This window comes from Strongylocentrotus purpuratus, unplaced genomic scaffold (assembly GCF_000002235.5).
Source record: "Strongylocentrotus purpuratus isolate Spur 01 unplaced genomic scaffold, Spur_5.0 spur5_contig_861, whole genome shotgun sequence".
Lineage (NCBI taxonomy): Eukaryota > Metazoa > Echinodermata > Echinoidea > Camarodonta > Strongylocentrotidae > Strongylocentrotus > Strongylocentrotus purpuratus.
In genome coordinates, this window is record NW_022145570.1 from 2,128,449 (window position 1) to 2,147,257 (window position 18,809).

At 37.8% G+C, this 18,809-nt stretch overlaps 1 protein-coding gene across 1 annotated transcript; it reads left to right on the plus strand.

The window, feature by feature from the left end:
• Positions 1 to 6,637: 6,637 nt before the first annotated feature.
• Positions 6,638 to 17,139, plus strand: LOC115929840 (fibropellin-1-like). Its single transcript, XM_030999860.1, has 3 exons — positions 6,638 to 6,949; positions 15,137 to 15,283; positions 16,928 to 17,139. Exons 1-3 carry the CDS (start codon positions 6,871 to 6,873, stop codon positions 17,137 to 17,139), a joined length of 438 nt encoding a protein of 145 aa, XP_030855720.1. The 5' UTR covers positions 6,638 to 6,870.
• Positions 17,140 to 18,809: the final 1,670 nt, after the last annotated feature.

Consider the following 18,809-nt stretch of genomic DNA (forward strand, 5'->3'; position numbering starts at 1 on the left):
TAGACTGAAAACTGTGAGGGGGGTATACACAAGCAAGCAAAAAGGGTGCCCATTACCTGCTCCTGTTCACGTTTTTATCACCCCAAAAGGAGGGGTCAATCACACCCATCTTACCCCTCCCCCGATGGTTGTCTCCTGGTTGTCCATTCGTTTCTTACCTTCTACGTGTGAAGAGTGGACTTTTTCACTCCTCTGTGTTCAAATACGTTCAAAGTTTATATAGTTGACATGATTTGTTAACACAAACAATAACAACCTCAACAAATACCATACGGTATAGGCTACCGATAACAATTTGTTAGATTACTGGTAGTTTACAGGGAAAATATGTACATATAGAGAGAGAGAGAGAGAGAGAGAGAGAGAGAGAGAGAGAATATTTACTAGCGAAATGTTAAGTAAAATGGTCTCACTTAAGTAAACATCGACTACATCATCTGGATCTGGATCGGTAATTATCTATCCCTTTCATATCCAAACTTAATATACTGTTACTGTACTTAAGGAACCGAACTCATGTATTATCATGAAAGCGTTTCTTAGTTTTTACTAGATGACTTAATCGTTTATATTGCTCCACAAAGACCACAATCTCAGTATTTTGTACGAAAATTGAAGAGGTCGTCATGCCTCATGCGGTGCTCAATAAAAAGTGAACCACCCACGTTAGGCTTGTTTTCATTTTCATTTTCATTTTTGTTTTTATTTCATTTCCAGGAACATATAAAGGAGTATAACAATACAAAAGAATGACAACAAGAAAACGAATTACAATTTGCTCCCTCCATTTGTAATACCATTCTGAATTTCAAAGGAGTATCAATTACTTATCATTTTTCCTTGAAAACCCTATCGATTATGCATGTCGGTTGTATAGCCATTGAATGAGTAACAATAGAATCATCTGAACCCAGATAAAAATATAGCTAGATTTTAAGACCATAATAGACCATAATAGAGAAAGTTATGTCTAAAATGTATAGACAGCATTGAGTTTATATGGGCATGGTGATGATAGCCATAGGGGTTAATCGTTTAGGTTAGGTGCCTGGATATACGGTAGTCTGAAGTTGTGTAACCTGGATGTGGCAGATAGTTGTCCCATGATGTTGTCGTCCCGTTGCATTTGACTTGGGATAGTCGTCCAGGGGTAGTAGTCCTGACTCCCGGGTAGTTGCGCTGCGGTAATTGTTCAGGGGTGGGTAGTGGTACATGGTTGTCCGTAGGGAAGCTGCCAAGGTTAAGGTGTCTGGGGCTAGTTGTCCAGGGGTAGTCGTCCAGGGATAGCTGTCCGGGTAGTTGCCTCGATCGCCATATTTTGTAACAGTGCGAGGTCTAAGGGTTAGCTGCCCAATGTAGATGCTTGTATGTGGTACTAGTAAGGAATGGTATAACTATAGGATGTATGTGGTAGCTGCCCTTAAGTTGTTCCTTACATGTTTCCGTTAAACGTGGGACATGCTGCAACGAGTACAAATAAGATGAACACACAAGGGTCAGGGGGCAGAACGGAATGTTTCATCGAGTCAATTAAATTATCAGACCAATCAAACCAAACAATCAAACCAAAGCTAAAGTAACCGAAACAAAGTAAATAAAGTAGCATTCGCAACGGTTTAGAAACAAATTATTTGCGAATCAAAGACAAGACAATCATATTACAAGTTTACATACCACAGGTATTTGTTTATATTCTAATATCCCAGTATTGCAATTATCAGGGTTTATAGCATTCTCATGTTTACCAAACCGGAATAAACAACGCCAAAGTAAATGAACACCTGTATTCACCAACTGATGATTAATAACATTTATATAATATTGGATGGCTTTAAGTGTGATACAAGAATACATTGCTCGAGCTCGAGTTCAATATTGTCATAGCGAGAGAAATGTATAATATATATAATATATATATATGTAGAGGTGTTGTGGTCGAGTGGATACGTCGCCGGACTGTTGATCACAAGGTACGCGGTTCGAGTCCCGCCGCCGCACTAATGTCCTTTGGCAAGACATTGATCTACATTTGCCACACTCCACCCAGGTGAAGTCAATGGGTACCTGGTAGGAATTTATTCCTTGAAACGCAGCGCGCGTAACAGCTGCACCGCTAAAGCCAGGGTAATTATGCTTCATTATTGTAGAGCGCTTAGAGACTTCTGATAAAGTAAGTGTTAGGCGCTATATAAGCAAATATAATTATTATTATTATATTCTAGTATCACACAAAAACGAAGCCATTTACGATTATTATTATTAAACTACATATATCAGGCTGACCAGCGAAAAAACAAAATTTAACTTACCTCGTTAAATATGGCTTTTTTTGTGCCAAAGATATTGAATACACTGATTTATTGTACCACTTGGAAGCCTTATATAGATAAAAATCATCTACTTTTCCCTCTTGTTATTGTTCTTGTTCTTGTTCCTGTTCTTCCTCTTCTCTCTCTCTCTCTCTCTCTTTCTTTTTATCGACATTTTATATTGACTATAATTATTATGTAATGTTTTATGTATGTGTATTTCATTATGGCGACCCCATCACAAACTTCTTTCTTCATCCATGATGTTATTGCAAAATTCATTTGTATTCATTTGATTAAAAGAGGGAAATGATTTCAAATCTGATTTAAAAAAAAAAAAATTGGGGGCGGTTTTATTGTTGTGACTGAGGATGAAATCACTGAGGAGCTTAATTAGAGCACTCCCATGATCTAATGGTTTGACTATCTGTCATGGTTATAGTGTCCCTCCCATTCCCTCCCATGCATTCATCCAATCACAGACTGAGGATAACCACAATAATTCGTTGATTAAATAACCCACTTTTGCCCATAAATGGGAATGAATGGGAATGGCCTTGACTGATATAACTGGTGTAGCGCTTCGTTGGTTAGCTGTGTCAATTTCAGTCACAGGTATTTTATATGTCCATCTCTTCCAAATCTATCTCTCTTTAGCTCCCCCACTCTCTCTCTCTCTCTCTCTCTCTCTCTCTCTCTCTCCGTCTCTCTGTCTTCCTCTCCCTTGATCTACTGCGATGTGTCAGTCATTAGTGTAGCCAAGCCTGGGAACAATTTGACATCCGCAAGGTGCCCCACACAAACAAATATTATTGAAAAACAAATGAAAATATGATGCTTCTTTAATTATTGGAAACACTTCATACGCTCTCTAATGCCTCAAACTGGCAGGTTTTATTACATAAAAATGCAAATTTTCAGGTTCATCCCACAGAAGATGGTGACCTCTTAGTGCCCCCACTGGTGCAGGACCCCATTTGAGACACCCATTGCCACACCACTATGTTTGTTGAGGTTATGGGTGTGTCGACAGGGGTAGAGGCGTGGACCGGTTCCGCCTCCGCCCTTTGCTTGATAGCCCATGAGCAATCTTATTGTCAAAAGCGGTCATGAGTAGTCCTTAATCATGACATTTAGGCCCTCCCCTTCCCCCAGAATGGAATCGTTAGAGTAGGGATATTGTCAATGTGAGGATACCATAGCTTAAGGGTTCATCGGCAAACCAGTCGATTAAAAGCTCAGGGGGATCGACTCCCTTCCCGGTTCGTGTGTCCAGGCATTTTACCTACGGCAGATACTCTGAACCCAGGTGTAGAATGGCCACCATGCAGTGTTCCTTCCTCTAATAGTGTTCCACACATACTTTAGAAACGCGAAGAGACATTCAAAAATCATGTAAGAGGCGGTGTACACTAACGAACTTTTACCGTTATTTGCTAATTTATTTTCAATGTTTGAATAATGCGTGGTGCATGCGTTTGTGCACTTGCTGTCAACGGGGCTCAAAGGCTCGATTATGGCGAAAATGCTTTCATAAACATACCAACTCTGATAACAAAAAATAACGCACCGAAACTAAAAACAAAGAAAATGATGAGTAATTGCATTCATGTAATAATTCATAATTAACCACAAAAGGCACTATTTAGTTCAAATGGTATGGCTGGGTGTGGTAGAAATCGAATTACCAATCTGATATACAAATCTGGGGGAAACAACTCGTGAAAAACTCTAGATTAATTTTCCAACAGATCACATGTACTTGCAATCTGTCTCTTTTGGAAGAACTCCAGGAACCCTGACAAGTTTTTAAAAACCGTCATACATGTAAATGTATATCCTATTTAGGCGAGTTAATTCCCTGCGTTTCTAGAGGATGTCCACAAACTTAGACACGTTACCGTCTCGTGGAACAGGCCCCAGGCTATATGTCAGCTTGTTCGAGATTGCAATCATATTCCATATTTGCTTTGTCCTCATTTCCTTTTTTCTCGATTTACCAGTGACACTGTGGCAAAATGACACTCTGTATGGGTTACACACGCTTTCGAATTAATCAATAACAAAATTAAATATATAAAACTACAAAGACCACTACTAGGTCATGGCTATGAGCAATTTGTCGTAGATCTGTGTCGATGAGAGTAACTTTTGTGGAAGGGGAGAAAGGGAGAAAATAGAATAGAAAATTGTGAAAGAGTGTTCTGAAAGGTGCTTTGTGTACCGTACATCCTCAGGAGAAGGCAATAACCTGCCTGCCTGTAAACGGAAAGATAAATGAGGCTTGATACATTGTCATTTTCAAACCAATTCTATGCGCCTCTTTGATAGAAATCTCTTTCAAATCCATCACGTTAGTAAGCGCTCAATGTTGATATTGCAGACGTATTTGTCGATGTTTGACACCATGGCAATGCATTCATTCCCCCCTTCTCACCCCCCCTTTCTTTTTCTTGTTTCCTTCTCTATCTCTGTCTTTGTCTCCCTTTCTTCCCCTGTCTCTCCTTGTCTCTCGATCTCTCTTCCATTTTCTCTTTCTCCTTCCCTTCCCTTTTCTCTCTGCCCTACTCCTGATTTTCTCCTTCGCATTCGGTCGTTCGCCATGAAAGTAAAGATCTCTACTCTCCCACTTTCCCCCCTTTAAGAATGCTTGTTATCTATCTCATAATTCTCTTGATTTTTTTCATATTTACTCATTTTGTCTCGTCCTCTAGCGCTTTCAAAACATTGATTGCTCTCCTTTTCACCCTTCCAGACATATATATATATATATAATATATATATATATATATATATTATATACATGTATATTTCTCTCCTCATATATACCCCTCCCCCTAAACTATCTCCATTTTCATACCCCTTTCATCCTTTCTTGCATCACCATTTCTCAGGTGATGACATCAGGGCGTATTCTCTATTTAGTCGCCATCAAAACGATTCACCTGTCATCACTTTTAGTGCATACCGCATGAGATAATTATTTATTAGAAGCCAATAATAGCTGTATTTATTTTTAAAGTCAGATGTTGGTTACAAGATGTAACAGGTACTACATTTTGTGTCAATAGAAGTTCCGCATATCGATCACGAAAAACATGAACCATATTTTCGTTACTCGGTAGAATATAGATACCGCAATAGAGGAAGCATATCGCAATTGTAATTCACGGGGGTCTTGTTTGCGCTGAATAGGTGCAAATATGCCCCCTTGTGTGTTTCTGTTTAGCGTTGGAGGTAATATCGTGTCTTCATGCGTGATTGGAAATAATGAATGGATAGCCAGCCACACTCGCTAAACAAAACGCGTTGCTCATGCTTAGTTTATTTTTGCCATTAATCATTGATTCAATATACATAGATCATGTTGAATAAAAATAGAATTGGCAAGCAAGTCAGATTAGCTGGGGGAGGGATACTCTCAGCCTCCCTTAAAGAATATTGAGAGATTTTCTCGGTGCATAGTATGGACTAAAGTTAGGGCCACTTAATTCCAGATACATTTAGAGTAAAATGTATTTCCTCTCCTGCCTCTTTTCAAATATGGTATCCTTAAACAAATATTTACCCAGTGTAGTCGCAAAAAATGTAAGCTCTGTTGATTTGTCAGATTAGATCTGAATTAATATCTCACATTCACCCAATGTAATCCTAAAGAATGTAAGCTCTGTTGATTTGTCAGATTAGATATGAATTAATATCTCACATTCGCCCAGTGTAATCCCAGAGATGTAAGCCCTGTTAATTTGTTTTCACAAGCATTTCCTCCTCCAGTGAAAAGTGAACTTATCTAATATAAAATAAAACTTTGAAAGGTTTGATCTATATCCTAAAGAATTATTTTCAAAATCTTATCCTGGACTTCCATCGACAACGTAACAAACTAAATAACAACAAATTAAAGTAAGATTCTGTATTAACTCAAAGTTTAATTTGAGTCCTGAATCATTTGCAACAATAACGATTTGATTTGATTTTAATTGTAGTAATAAATCTATGGAATACTAATAAATAATATTTACTATAGGTCCAAATAATTTCCCAGCAAGGGCAGTTTTGACAATCTATATGCTGAATGTCTCCACGGCTTAAAGTGAATACAGTAAAATACAATGCTCATGTACTGGCAAAGCTCACATCCAGATTACAAACTAATCAGTATCCATCTTGTCACGACTATATTGAGCTTTTTTTATACTCTGGAATTTCAACAAAAAAGGAGTAACTGTAACTGAAAATCGCATAGTGAGAACCAAATTACCATGAACATTGGTGTACACAGGTAAACGAAAGCAGGACATGCGCCCACGAGTCAGAGTATTTCGGGGCGACACCCCTTGGTGTTTCGGGTCCATTGACTCCAAACTTGAAAAGTGGGTCTAAGCTGGGCGGATTCACACCATTCCCACGTTGGGCTGCCGAGCAAAGAGGAAGGCGTTACAGTATTCTCTTCTGGCACCGAGGAAGTCTCGTTCTACAGATAAATTGTTCATTTTTTGAAGAACCTGAACAAAGTGACCTGTCTCTTTTCTCAGACGAAATTTGTTCAAGAATACCTTTCATGATGATGTCGTCCTGGATGTCCTGGAAATTTGTCGTCATGTTCTTTGCGACACTTGTATCATCTGGCTTTTGCCAAGGCAAGTATTACCACACTGCTTCCTGTAACTTGAATTTCCAGAAGTCATACCGTAATAGCTTCACACACAATTCGATGTTGTCCTCTATGGCGTGACGTAATAATGAATGTGATGATGGTGCCATGGTGGTGGTAGTGGTGATGGGGATGGTGCTGATGGTAGATGATGAAAGAGAGGAGGACAAAGAAGAAAATGTTGGGTGAGGGGAAGGATGAGAAGAACAGTGTAAAAGAAGGAGGAGAAGAAGAAGAAAAATAAGAAATTAAAGAGAGGAAGAAGGAAAAAGGGATGGTAACGATGATATGGGGAAGGGGGCAAGGGTAACCATTTGTATGGAATTGCGGTTCTGGTGACACTTTATTACATTAAACATCCAGCCTCTAGAAAATTGTAAGAAAATACAGAACGGCTACTGACTACAGGTATATTGAGAAACAGAATTCTGAGAAAGGAGTATTCTTGACTCGAGTATGAATAATAATAATAATAATAACAGGTTTATTTATATAACGCAGCTTCTAAATAAATATACTCTACTGCGCGTAATACAAATTATCATATCATTACCCAGACTGTAGCTGAGCTACCATAATAAGGCGCTAAAGCATTTAATGAATACATGCATGTCTTGGAATGTGTTGGTATTTAGACTTGTATTAGAGATCCACTCTGGACAAAGATAGGTTTTTTCTCTCACCTGGGTGGAGAGTGGAAAATGTAGAAGAGCAAAGCATATTCAAGTGGATCTCTAATACGTGTCTAAATACTTACACATTCCCTAGACACACCTTTTCAGTATTTCTGAAATTATCCAGTTTGGTCAACCTCCAAATCATCTACCAGAATTAATCAAGAAACCTTTCGAAGGTAAAACAAAACGTTCAGTTTTGGTCACTATAGGCACATATGGCCCAGGAGTAAATCTTCTATTATACTTTGTTCGGTGAGGCCGTATCCATTGGCACCATATACAGTTATTTGTTTTAAGTGTTTGCGATATCCAGTTTTTTTGTTTGCATAATGAAATTATATTTTCCATCGTTGATCAGGGGTTGTCTTTAATTTGGGCTGGTCTCTTTTTGCATTCTACTAAGTATTTCCTGTTTGCATCATGCATGGTTTACAATGAGACGAACAATGAATTATGAGTTATTCAAACTTGTACCACGTTTAAACTTCGAACTCTTTGCACAGTTTCAAATGGTTGGTAGAGGATGCCAGTTGTCACACCCGTAATGTTTCAAACGTAACATTACATTCTCACACCGAATCATATTTCCATTCTTATTTCTTTACTATTGATTAACAGTTGCACCTATTTAAGGCGGATGTATGCTTGTAGTCATGACAGAGTACCTTCTTTTATCAATTACTATTAAAGTGCAGTGCCCCCAAGCCCTCGAACATTCTGTAGTTTAAAGATAACGTTGAGTTCTGGTCATGCGATTGCATTGTGAAAGAAACGTTGTGGAATCGATCAGAAAAGGTTGATCTTCTAACATATAAGTATCGGTGTGTACTGCAAGGTTCTGGAATCGTCAACATGATAAGAAATTTGGCCAAGTCTTGGTAAAGTTACAATCACTGTAGACAGAAAGATTTATATGGGACTACCCGAACATGTGGCATAAAATTCCGTCCCGATTGTTATGATGTTACATGCCATACTTAGAATATTAAGGCATTTGAAGAGCCATGCTTTTCAGGGAACATGTTTTATCTGATATTCTTCCACACTTGCATAATACAATGATAACGCTCACAAATTATTTTTACTTCTTCCCAGAACTCAACCTTCTCTTTAACAGTCGTTTCTCCTTAGCTTTTGTGGTCAAGCCTCATTTAATGTTCCTAATATAATTCTGCATTGCTGAATGCGAGTTCATTGATGTGATAAAATGTGATTAAACAACATTTATATCCTGATTTTACTAAATAACTGAGTTTCTATTTAAATGTCAAATTGACTTTTAGAAATGACGAAAATAGGTTCTCACATGCACAATCAAAGAATTTTCAACCTCCATGTTCAAGACTACAGATGAAAAGGAATTATTAATTTGCCAAAAGATTTTTGCTAGGAATGATTTGAGAAAGATAAGGAAGTAAAACGAGAATCCCCCGTCTACCCGCTTGCATAGTCAATATTGTTCTCACACGCCCATTGAAATAAAAACAAATATTTGTAGCAAGTTTTCGGTAGGTAATTTACATTTCCTGCTGAACGATTCGAAAATACTTTAATATAGTTTCACTCGAAAATTTGATACTGGAACTCAAGATCAGGTTTTAATTGAAGAAAAAGAGAATGAATGAAAAAAAAACGACTGAGGAACTAGAAAGCTTCTGTTGCTAGTTAAAAAAAAAACGAGAGAGAAAGAGAAAAAGAAAGAGAGTGAAGGTGAGAGAAAGAGAGAGAGAGAGTGAGAGGGGAGAGAGAAAGTGACAGACGGAGAAATAGAGAGGAGCAGGGGTAGATAGAGAGAAAGAGGAATGGTAAAGAGATCATCCTGCTATTATTGTTTTAGCGAAACATTATGGAACATAACTAAGTTATTAGTACCACTATCCGGGTTTAAATTTCTGTGCCCTTACTAGAAATGCGGAATAAAAATTGTTTTTATTATAGTATAACAGAATGTTTTCATATTTTTTAAATGAAAACTAACATGAAATACCAAATGCTAGTTCATCATATCTCCATCAAACACTTGTGAGAGAATGAGGCAAAGTGAGAAAATAGGAAAAGGTCTTGTTTGGTCAGATCAAGAGACGATTTCTTTTCTTGAGGAATAGTGTTATGGGAGAAGGTAACAGGACCTAGATGAAGAACCCTGAAAACCAAGGACCAATGGAAAAGACTAAAGAGGGGTTTAAGAGTGGAAAAGAAAATTTGAGACAAGCAAAGTAAAATCTAAAGCAATAAATTTGTGTTACATAGGCGTCAATCCTTACGTAATACCTATTGTTCAGGGGGATGAATGAATAGATCACCCCCCCCCCCCTGAACAATAGGTATTACGTAAGGATTGACGCCCAGGATTTGTTAAAATATTGAAATTGCATATTAGAAACACAAATAGAAGTATTACAAGGTGAAACATAATATGCAGATTAAATTTGAAAAAGAACTGGGGCTTCGTTGCACAAGAGTTGCGACCCGACAACACCTGCGCTCAGTCGTGACTTTTCCGGCATGCATGGGCCAATCAGGCGAGATCAAGCGTTTTAGTTGGAACTATTTCACTGTATGCGGGAACCTGATTGGACAATAGTCTGAGTTTAATGGTACCTGTTTTAACAAAAGACACGCCCCGTTTATGAGCCGCGGAAATCTTAATCAACATGATCATATTCATGTTAACAGTTGAGGTTTGCAAGATCCAACATTGAATGAATCGACCCTTTTGGTTGTTGTTTTATTTTTGTTTTGTTTTGTTTTGTTTGTTTGGATTTGTTTGTTTTGTAGACACTTATTAATTCAGAACGCTATGTGTTACACTGTTCACTATGTATGATCATTTGTTGATAATACATTTCAATAAAACCTAATAATAATGAAAATTGGGCCTTATTTACCCAGGGTAGCCACATTAATAGGCTATGTATAAATACTGCTAAATATATACTAAATATTACCCTAGCATAACCAGGTAACCATTTACACCTGGGTGGAGAGTGGCACATGTTTTGATTGATCTCTAGCCAAAGAATGTTTGTGCCGGGCTGGTATTCGAACCCTCGACCCTCAGACTGAGATTCATTATACCACGACAAAAATGTACCTTACTTATTATCGCCTGATGAAGAATTGTAAAATATATGATTAAAGACATGGCCAGTATTGTGTTACATGGTACATATCGGAGTAAACTATATCTTTGGTGGACAATCTCAATCCGGACAATGTAACTCTCTTTAGAGGTATCACTTTGTCAAACTAATATAGATAGCCTTTAACACTACGTCACAGGCTGTTAAACCCGAAAAGACCCAAACAAAGAGGACCTCTGTTTAAAAAGCAATTAACCTTAAAAACTAGCACACTTGATATTTATGACCTATAAACGTCACGAATATTGTATTCCATTGAGAAAAAGTAGTTCGGTTTGAACCTACGACCCAGTCGCGTGATACCAAGTGTTATAACCACTTCACTGCGATCTGTCCAGGAAGGGGGTGAGGTGCGAGGGGGGGGGGGATTTTGGCAGACTTTGGGATTTGACCCCTAATGCATCCCCAGAGTAATACAATATTTTTAATGAAATTTCACTGAGCAAAGGGCTCTCTCCCCCTTTGATATTTGAACACATCTCTCTCGTTCTTCTGAAGCTATTGGTGATGGAGGTTATTTTACTTGACTGCTAAGAAAGCATAAATGCGTGTAAGTAAGCAAGCAGAGGACCCTGGTAATGAGGATTAATGCCTTACCAAAGGGCACTAGCGCATCGACTTGGTTTCGAACCCGGGTCACCGGATTACGAGACCACTGCTCTACAGACTGAGCTATCGCGCCTCCGCACTGGTTGTCTATTCGCAAGCGCATACAGTTTCAGATACTTCTCCTGACATGGAAAGTTGTAAAGGGATTTGGTCTGATGGGAACATCGTAAAATACTTGATTGAGAATGAAGGACCATGACTGAAAATTATCAACGCCGACAAATAAAAGTCATTTAAATTGCACAATGATATATTTATTTTTTGTTCGTCATTTAGCCCGAAATGAATCAACAAGTTACTAAAAATGTACATGTAGTTAAATACTTTGTTTACATTAAAGTTTGTGCAGCCTGAATGTGTAAAGACCTTGGGACCGTAAACTTGGACTTGCGGAATTTGTCGATCGTCACAAACCGATGCACACAAGTGCAGATCAATGACTGGTTATTTGCTGTTTCTGGTGGTACTCCCACGAAATAATTCCTCTGCTGATCAAGGGTGAAAGCGAAGAAAAAAGGAATAATCTCTTTTATCCAGATAATGGATGTAAAAGGCCATAAACAATCTGATCATACTACAATTCAAGCATGTTGGGAGTTATAGAGCGAGAGAGAGAGGAAGAGAGAGAGAGAGAGAGAGACAGAGACAGAGAAAGAACGAAATAGATAGAGATAGAAACAGAGGGAGACAGAGAGACAGAGAGAGACAGAGAGACAGACATACAAAGAGAGAGAGAGAGAGAGAGAGAGAGAGAGAGAGAGAGCAAAACAATAAAAGAATGCTAGAAAATGAAAAACGAGCCAAACAAAAATTATATGTGCATAAAGAAAAGACATATTATGGAAAGAGAGAAATAAAAAAAGGGTGTGTGTGAAAGAGAGAGGGGAAAGATAGAGAGAGAGAGAGAGAGAGAGAGAGGGATAGAGAGAGAGAGAGGGGGGGGGTAGAGAGACTATATATGATAGTACTAACTAAGCAAGATACAAACAGAAGGTAATTATAAGTAGCTAAAAACAACATGCAAGAAAACGGAAAAATATTTTAAAAAAAGACAAAAATCATAAACCCATGGAGATAAATGACCTGAGAGCATCACGCTGGTTAGCGGAAGGTCATTTGATGAGTAATAAGTAGGTAAATTTAAACCTTGGGCCATTTATGAGAATCTTTGGTGCTTGGAATAGGTAGTTTTCAAAACAACACAGAAATGCATGAACGGTCTTCCTTTCTCGAGGGTGAAGGATATATACAAATCTATTTTTTTTTAAATCTTTTTTAATTTGAATTACCTTTTCAAATACAACATGTCAATAAGGGAGGATATCCCTATATGTAGGTGAAGACGTGTCATGCATCGTTCTTCTAAGAATCCTCTATTCTCCTGTTAAGTGAGAGTCGGTAATTCATTGGTTTAATCTAAGGGAAGATATCCCCTTGATAAGAATACGCCCCGAAAAGCTTACATTACTCATACATGCTGTAATAACATTCTTGAGGATAAAGGGGTGTGTGTTCGGTTGTATGGGGGAATGATGCCTTCCACGGCCCGGTAATGTTGATCAGACATCTGTATAGGCCGAGGGTGTGGTCCTGTGGTCTATGATAAATTGCTCTAAAAGCCACATAACAACAAAATGGAAGGTGTATGTTGTCATTTTGTTGTTGAAAGAATGTATTAATTGTGACTTTATTGTCTATTAGTATGAATCATATTTGTATTGTTGATATAAGCATATAAATATGCAAAACCACATAATACCCGGGCCAGTCTAACCACGCCTTGCAGTGTAACTTTCCTATACACAGATAAAGGGAAGGAGATCCGGGGAAGGTGGAAATAATTAATTTATAATGCTTCCTCGTAGGTATTTCATCAAATAAGCTTAGACAGAATGGATGCAAAAAGAGAAAGAAATAAAAGTAACTTGACGTGCAGGTGAAAAGCGTTTGAAATTTGCGCATTCTTAGTACAGAACTATAGTTTTCATTTGATGTTTTCTCGTCTGATTATGAGATATAGAAGCTCTAACTGGATATAAAAGCAAATGCTTCATTACGGGGATTATCTAGAAACACGACTCTAATCTATGCATGGTAGATCGTATTCAATCTCGTTTTTACTAGGTTGGCATAATTGAATATAAAAAATCCCTTCCATGACAAAAGCGAAAGATATCTCTAAGGAATCAGCCATATTAGTGGGTGATTGTTCTCTCTTCTTCTTCTTTGTTCTCATACAGCCTAATACATTCCTCCATGAGGGCGGACTGAGCTTTCTTTCAATTTTGTCTTCGGCGCGTGTAATGAATTTGAACCAGATAGTAATGAAGAGGTCCATTGAAGCTCGAATAAACTGAAATACATCCTTTAAACACAAACAATACTGACAAAATCCACGATCGGAAAAAGTCAAAAGAATGAGCGAGATATGCATTCAGGTCGCTTCCCCGTCAGCGATGATTGCGTCAAACGAAGACAAAGGATTATATGAACATTGGCGCCGGAATGGTGTGACAGGAATGCATCATGGTCTAGTAGTAACATATACAGTGCGTCCCAGAAAAAAAAACGAAACCGAGAATTATCGATGTTTTATCATAATTTAATCACAATTATAATCAATAAATGACACTTATTTGTAAAGCTTAGCTCCTCTTTCATTTGATGCAACTCATTATGACGCATATTTCACGCTTGAACGATTAAAAACAATTTGGAGAGAGGGTACCAAAAAGTAATTTGGCGGGCGGTATTTGAATTTCAAAGAGAAAATCACATTTCTATAAATATATGACAACTCAATCAGGAAAAATGAGCCAGGAATAACAAAGTTCTGTCGGTTTAAAATAATGCTTGCATTTAATAATAATATTTAGCTTTTATATAGCGCTGAGTACAATGTCTCTAAGAGCTTTACAAATATACTATTACCCCGGTCATTGGATTCAGTGCTTGCCCGCACACACTGTGTGCACAATCTCCACTGCCTGGGGAGCATTCCTGCTAGGCGTTACTTAACGCTCAAAACTGTTTGACCAACAAATTTGATCAAACGAATTCGTTTTCACTAGCTGCCTGCCGTAGCAATAAACAGAGTTGACAAAAGACTTAACTCCATTTCGTTGACGATCAGCCATGCATCAAGTCTTTTGTCTTCTTTTGATTCATGCAAGAAATGTGTGGCTTTCTTTATGTATTGCATATACTGATGATCTTTGCTTGTCAAACAAAAAGGATACCTAACTAGATAATGAATGAAAGCATGATTGAATGGATAACCGAATAATTAAATGAATTAATGAATGAATAAATAGGTAAATAAATATATAAATAAACCGGGTAAAACGGATTGTCGGCTTCCTGACATCTCCGTACTTCGCGGACAGAGAAAGGACTGATATGGAGTTGGTCAAACGGTTCCATGCAACGACCCCAGGTGACCGGTCGGTTCGTTCGTGGTGGTGTCGGTCTGGGGGTCCGTTGAGTTTCATTCCTAATATTTCCCACCCCTGTTAGTTTCGGACCTGTTTCATTGTTACCTATTCATCTTCGTAGTTTATTTATTTCGTACTCTCTGTCACTTAATTGTTTTTAATGATCACAGCTGTATTTTGGCTCGTAGGCATTTATCAATTCCATGTTATGACAGTAATTTAATTGATTCAATAAAACATTGATATTTTTTTTTCAAAAATATTTTAAATATACATGTATATTTAATGACCCTTTATTTTGCATTCACAGACTGTTCTTCGGATCCTTGTCTAGAGAATGCTCCTTGTGTCAATGCTACTTTGGGGTACTACTGTCAATGTCCAGTTGCTCCTGTTCCATCGCAACCTGAAAAGGAAAATGTTTACTCTGGACAGAACTGTAATGAATCATTTATTGGTAAGAAAAGACTCATAAATACCTAGTGAGGGTCAGCAGTTTTCTTGCGATATCTGTAGCCTTAAACCTAAGAGTAGTAACGCATTGCTAAACGTCGATTTTGTTAGATCATTACTTGAATCAGGGTGGCCTACTTGAAGATTGTCATCTCTCACCCCGAGCATGGCAGGACTGCAAACAATCATCACAAGTTGCAGTACAGAGAGAAAGGTTCTTGAATTAACTTAATGACCATATCCGAATTGAAATATGAAATGGTTGAATTATGTATCAACGGAAAGTTTATAAGCCATAGATTAAAATACTATCAATTATATGCCATGTTAGACGAGTATTTACAATGTCAGAGGAGTGTCAGCTTTCTGAAAAATCAAAATCTAAAGCTTTGAAAATCGGAATTTGTTGACCTAAAAACTTGCTATCGAATTGATGACATGTGTACGCATATTCACAATGACTTTGCATCAATTAAGCACGGCTCATCGCCTTAGCTATATATATATATATATATATATATATATATATAGGTGAACCGATCGGGTCTACATGTTATGTCGTCTCTGTAACTTCGGCAAATTGACCTCTGTTGAGACGTTATTTGGAGGGGGTACAGAAAATGAGGTTTTTAATTTGCTTGTGTGCATTAATGAAAGGTTTAATACTTTTTATTCCTTCATAATTCAGTTTTCAATTTACATTAAGTATTTTCAACGGATAGGGTCTTTAAGAACTTTCTGAAGAAGTCTGATGAGGACGAAAGCTTTACACAGAGATAGCGTGCGTAATCAATTGCCTGTATATTACTCTTAATCATAATATGGTTATTTATATAGCGCCGGTATCCGTTAGGTTCTGACGCTCATGGCGCCGAGCTGACAAAGTAACTAGCGCTCAAGCATACCAGGTACCTATTCACACCTGGGTGGTGGAGAGTGGCACATGTAGATTAACGTCTTGCCAAAGGACATTAGTGCCACGGTTGGACTTGAACCCCGTACCTTATGATATGCAGTCGGGTGACTTATCCACTAGTCCATAACACCTCTTACACAATGTTCTACATTATTATGCAAACAATGAAAATTGGTACACGTACACGTATCGAAACAAAATATACCCAACCTTGGCAGATTCCCAATCCAAGAGTAATTGATATTTAGACACCTTATGCATAACTCTGCTGCCTTGTTGGCGTCCCTTACTAGTTGGCGGCGTTCTGAGAACGTTTATCGGCGACTGATCGTATATCATTCGTCGATCAGCTTCCGTTCTTTTCTCAGCCAAACACAGCCCGGAAATAGTCGTCAAGCAATGAAGATCACTTGGTGATAAGTCACCGATCAATTTGAGATATGTTGCCTACTCTTGGAAAAGCTAAGAAAAAACTCTTTCACGACCAGTTTGGTCGGCAAACGATTTTCGACTACCCATATGATAACCATCGTTTGCCCTAGGGGGTAGTTGTCTGGGGGATAGTTTTCCGGGGTGGATGTCCAGGGGGTAGGTGTCCGGACACGGTCGTCAATTTATGCAACTTTTTCATCGGTTGTCGTCACTCTGTTAGTGATTTAGGGTTGCATCGGAATAGAAACGTTCAATCTATAAAATAATATCTCTTTTTAAAATATTTTAAATTCTTCGCAGGGGTCGCTGGATGCAATATCAATTACTACGACAGTGAAGGGAATATCACGAGTCCCGGTTACCCTAATGATTACCCAAATCGTCAGGATTGCTACTCTCATCTGAAAATCGCAGATGCAACACAAATCACGCTCATCCTAGAGGAATTCGATTTAGAATCACCGCTCAAGGACACCCTCATTTTTGGAAAAGGTCCCCAATCTATGAAGTAGATCCCAATCAACCGGACATTTATGAACGTGGTAATGACCTTGCAGGCCTGAGCGAAAGGACATATGTATTCAACGACACAAACCAAATCTTCTTCTACTTCTTCTCGGACAAAAACGTAGGCCGTCCGGGTTATCGCATTTCTTATACGGCTGGTAAGAAAAACGTCTCGTTATTTTTTTCCAGTATTAATTTTTGTAAACGATTTGTATTTATAGTTTTTATCCTTATCGGTGAAATAAGAATGGTTCTTTGATCCATGCAGGGCCCGTGAATGTATTCCCAATATTAATATTAGTAATGTAAATTTATTGTGATAATTTCACGTTATGTTAAACGATACGAATTCCTTCGCCTTTTAAAAAATCTTTAATGTACAGAAATGCTGCTCAGTATTATTTCTAATTTATGGCAGTAATTGTACAGGGCCAATATTCAGATGTATCTGCCTAATAATATTCTTCATAGTGGTCGATGTAAGATGAAGTATTGTTTACTCTCATTGCCTAAAACACTGAATGATGATAGCGGTTTGGTCAGGGTAGTTAATTTCATCTTACAGCCAGTATGGTTGTAAATGCAAGCAGAATATATATGCAGTCCCTTCCAAGGGAACCGCAGTTCTCCTAATGGACTATCACGCATCCTTTAGGTAATGACAATTATTACACCGTCCACTCGAAACGTATTTTTTTACAAACAAAATTTATCTTTATTATGTTACACAACACGATTAAATCGACGAAATAAAATCACTAGAAAGAGAGACAAATGAATTGATAATTTAATCAATTAACGAAATAATAGGTACATATTAATAGCTTTCCTGTTTGTCAAAACATACATTGTATAATGCATTGAGAATTCACATTAATAAATGTTATTCTTTCTTTATATTTTCACCAAGATATTGATTCGTGTGGGTCTGGACCATGTCTAAATGACGCAACGTGTATGGATAAATACTATGACTACTCATGTATTTGTGCGCCTGGGTATACCGGTAGAAACTGCGGAGACGGTTAGTATATATAAACAGTTATTCTCATCATCTGCATTTGAAATTTATATCGAAAATTGTTTTTATGATGGCTACATGGATAATATACAGTATGTTTACAAGGTTTCTAGGATTAAATATAGCAAGGTCGAGGTGTTATTCTTTCCGAGTCACCACACGAGCCTGGCGATGTGGAGGACGCTGGGTCTGCATGGCCTTGGCGTTAAAACCATCTGGCATGTTTATTCGGTAAAATTGTAACCAATTTTGAGTCGGTTTTACCCAAGTCGAGTACACTTTATTTCAATACTGAGTGACATTTTACCCAATAAACATGCACGTTCCCTTTTCACCAAAACTTGGGTAATACCTTGCCGAACTGTTTTTAGAACGAAAAGCAAAATGGGTGATCTAAATAGGCTTGTACTGCCAGATGACACGTCAATGACGTCCAAGGTCACGTTCAAAGTTTCACTTTACCCCCGCTACAATCCCATAACGTTTATGTCAGCGAAGGGGAACATATAACAAGTCCCGCTAGGATAATAATAATTATAATAATAATAATAATGATAAGAGTAGTAGTAACAGTAGATGTAGAAATAGTAATACAAATAATATTATCATTATTAAAAATAAACCGTTCTTGTATAGCACATATCATGTTATGAT

Bases quoted from the DNA above. Each gene is read 5' to 3' on its own strand.
- LOC115929840 (XM_030999860.1), top strand. From the start codon at position 6,871: ATGATGATGTCGTCCTGGATGTCCTGGAAATTTGTCGTCATGTTCTTT. The intron at 6,950-15,136 runs GCAAGTATTACC...TTGCATTCACAG, and splicing joins ATCATCTGGCTTTTGCCAAG to ACTGTTCTTCGGATCCTTGT. The intron at 15,284-16,927 runs GTAAGAAAAGAC...AATTCTTCGCAG, and splicing joins CTGTAATGAATCATTTATTG to GGGTCGCTGGATGCAATATC.